The sequence below is a fragment of the Telopea speciosissima genome, chromosome 4, assembly GCF_018873765.1.
Source record: "Telopea speciosissima isolate NSW1024214 ecotype Mountain lineage chromosome 4, Tspe_v1, whole genome shotgun sequence".
Classification (NCBI taxonomy): domain Eukaryota; kingdom Viridiplantae; phylum Streptophyta; class Magnoliopsida; order Proteales; family Proteaceae; genus Telopea; species Telopea speciosissima.
The window spans coordinates 46,156,051-46,159,043 of record NC_057919.1 but is presented as its reverse complement, the minus strand read 5'-3'; the positions used below and the strand labels follow the sequence as shown (position 1 = coordinate 46,159,043).

Here is a 2,993-nt window from a genome sequence, read left to right as displayed (position 1 = left end):
CACTGGTTGGGTATGATGTCAATTTCTCTATTAAATGTATATTACCTGACCCCTCAGAAGATATGGACATTGCCTCTGATCGGAATATCATGACAATATTTAGATTGTGTAAGGATGTGGATGTGGTCAAATTCTTTGTATATGATATGAAAGTTGGCCCAAGCCCCACAGAAATATATAAGGTCAATGGTTTTTCAGGTGAAGTGATTTCAAGAACAAGAGATCCAAGGGGTACAGCTGGATCTAGTAGAGTTGGGAAACGCCCTATTAGAAGGGGTGGTGGTAATTCTGGTAGTAGGGCTTGTGCTAGTGATATTGATGAGAGGATTATATCAGACTCATCAATGCCAACTACTATCACTGTTAAAGAAGAATCTAATTTTGGATATAATAATGAGGATATGAATTCTGAATATAATGGAGAGTTAGAAATTGACAATACAGGTGATGATACATCAAATGACAATGATGAGGCATTTGTTGATGAAGGGAATGAAGGGATTGAAGGTTTGAATGTAGATGAGGAGTTGGATGACAACTTGGATGAGTGGGATATGGTAGATGATAACATAGGTATTGTTGATGGAGGTAAAGATTTTAACTTACATTCAGTGTTTGAAGATATCAAACAATTTAGATCTGCCCTTCAACAATTTACAATAAAAGGTGGCTTTAATATTTTGAGATTGAAGAATGAGAGGAAGAGGGTCACAACAATATGTGCTTCTGATGGATGCCCATGGAGGATACATGCATCACTTACTAGTGATGGAGTAACCTTCATGATCAAGTCAATAGGACCAGTCCATTCATGTGCAACCGTATCTTCTAATTCCAATGTAACATCTGGTTGGATAACAAAAGTACTTTCAACCAGGCTTAGAGAAGAGCCTGACATGACAATTAAGAGTATGATGACATCCATACAAGAACAATTTGGAGTTGTAGTACATAAGCTACAGTGTTATAGAGCAAAACAAATTGCCAAGGGAGAGCATTGGGGTAATTATATAGCTACATACTCCAAATTGCTAGCATATTGTAAGATGTTAAACAAAAATCCTAGTTCAGTAGTTTTGTTGCATCCAGAAGTAAGGCATGACTTCAATGAAGACCCAACTTTCTAGAGATTGTTTGTTTGTTTGGATGCTTGTTAGAAGGGGTTTGTGAGTGGATGTAGACCTTTTATAGGTCTAGATGGATGTCATCTGAAGGGAAGATATGGTGGAATTATGTTGTCTGCTGTCTCTGTTGATGGGAACAATTGCTTGTTTGCCCTTGCATTAGCTATTGTTGAAGTAGAGAACACAGCAACTTGGGAGTTTTTTCTGTACAATCTCACTGATGCACTGCAGGGTTCTATGGATTTCATGAACCTAACATTTATGACAGACAAGCTAAAGGTATGTTTTTCAAAAACTACCTTTCTTTTTTATATTTAATCTTACATTACATATTCAACTAAATATTACATACTCTAAATTATTTTATATCTTTGTCTTTTGTAGGGTCTTATACATGCTATCAGCAGTATATTTCCAGGTGCTCACCATAGAACTTGCTGTAGGCATCTCTAAAGTAATTTCAAAGTTTCCTTTCCTGGATTGTTATTGAAATCACTATTTTGGAAAGCAGCACAAGCAAGCTCTGCATGGGTTTATGAGAGAGCAATTGAAAAGATGAAAGACACTAATGTAGAAGCACATGATTGGTTGCTTAGGAATCCCCCTAGTACATGGTCCAGACATGCTTTTGACACTGGGGCAAAATGTGATCATGTTACTAATAACATGATAGAGTCTTTCAACAGTTGGATAGGGCCAATGAGAAACAAGACTATTCTAAGCCTAATTGATGATATTAGGGAAAATTTGATGATTAGACTATGGAAAAAGTATATCTTTGCTTTCTCTGTTGAAGGGAAGGTAACACCATCTGTGAAGAAGAAGCTGAAATTGATTGTGAGTGATGCAAGGTTTTGTCACGCCCAATTTGCTGGAGAAAATCAGTATGAAGTCACCGATGGAAGTACAAGATTTACAGTCAATTTAAGCACTCAACATTGTGATTGTGGAGTTTGGAGGATTTCAGGAATCCCTTATAAGCATGCAGCAGCATGCATTCGAGAGCAGAGGAGAGAACCAGAAGATTTCTGTGACTTCTATTACAGTGTAGATAAACTCCAGCTTGCATACAGGGAGATAATTTTATCTATGCCAGATCTGAAACAGTTCACAGTTAATACATCTATGCTAAATGGTGTTCTCCAACCTCCTAAATTGAAGAGGCAGCCAGGTAGACCTCGAAGAAACAGGAGACGGGAACCGGGTGAGCCTGACCGTACAGAGTTTAGGAGAAAAAATCAGTCTGTTAGATGTGGTCATTGCAAATAAGTGGGTCATAATAGTAGGGGTTGCCAACAGGGACCAACAGCTAGTTAGGTAATCATTGATCAACAAATCCTAATTTTTTTGTAATTTTCATTCAAATAAATCTGGCTATGGATTTGATCACTTACTTGGTAAAACCTTTTTATAGATAACCTAAAGGAGTGCTACTGTGAATGTCTCTCAAAGAGTGACCAGATCTCAAGCCTCTGCTACAACTCCTATGACTAATCAAGCCAAGAAAAGAGCAAGAATGACAGCCAAAAATGAAAGGAAAAGGGCAGCTAGGAGAACAGGGGAAGGTTCAGCTGGTACTACATGATACAGCCCAAGGAGAAGACGAGATGAAATTTCTTTTTTATTTTTTTTTGTTAAACATGGTGGTTGCAAATAGGTTAAGAAGGAAAGGTTCAGATCTACACTTTATGTTAAACATGGTGGTTTCTTTTTGGTTTTTTTTTTTGTTAAACACCATGGTTTTTGCTTGTTAAACATGGTGATTGTTCATGCTTTTTTGGGACCCAACTTTTTTTGTGTTGATGGGAATAGGTTCAGATCTACACTTTTAGGGAAAGAAGTTAGTGATTGTAAATAGATTCAGTAGAT

The 2,993-nt window shown here is 37.3% G+C and overlaps 1 protein-coding gene across 1 annotated transcript; it reads left to right on the top strand.

The window, feature by feature from the left end:
• The first annotated feature begins 1,232 nt into the window (after window positions 1-1,232).
• On the top strand, window positions 1,233-2,393 carry LOC122659342. Its single transcript, XM_043854464.1, has 3 exons — window positions 1,233-1,403; window positions 1,509-1,542; window positions 1,636-2,393. The coding sequence occupies exons 1-3, from the start codon at window positions 1,233-1,235 to the stop codon at window positions 2,391-2,393; spliced, it is 963 nt and encodes a 320-aa protein (XP_043710399.1).
• The last annotated feature ends 600 nt before the right edge of the window (window positions 2,394-2,993 follow it).

Excerpts from the sequence above, each read along its gene's own strand:
- LOC122659342 (XM_043854464.1), top strand. The coding sequence starts at position 1,233 with ATGTTGTCTGCTGTCTCTGTTGATGGGAACAATTGCTTGTTTGCCCTT. Across the intron at positions 1,404-1,508 it reads TTATGACAGACAAGCTAAAG|GGTCTTATACATGCTATCAG; the intron begins GTATGTTTTTCA and ends TGTCTTTTGTAG. Across the intron at positions 1,543-1,635 it reads TATCAGCAGTATATTTCCAG|CACAAGCAAGCTCTGCATGG; the intron begins GTGCTCACCATA and ends TTTGGAAAGCAG.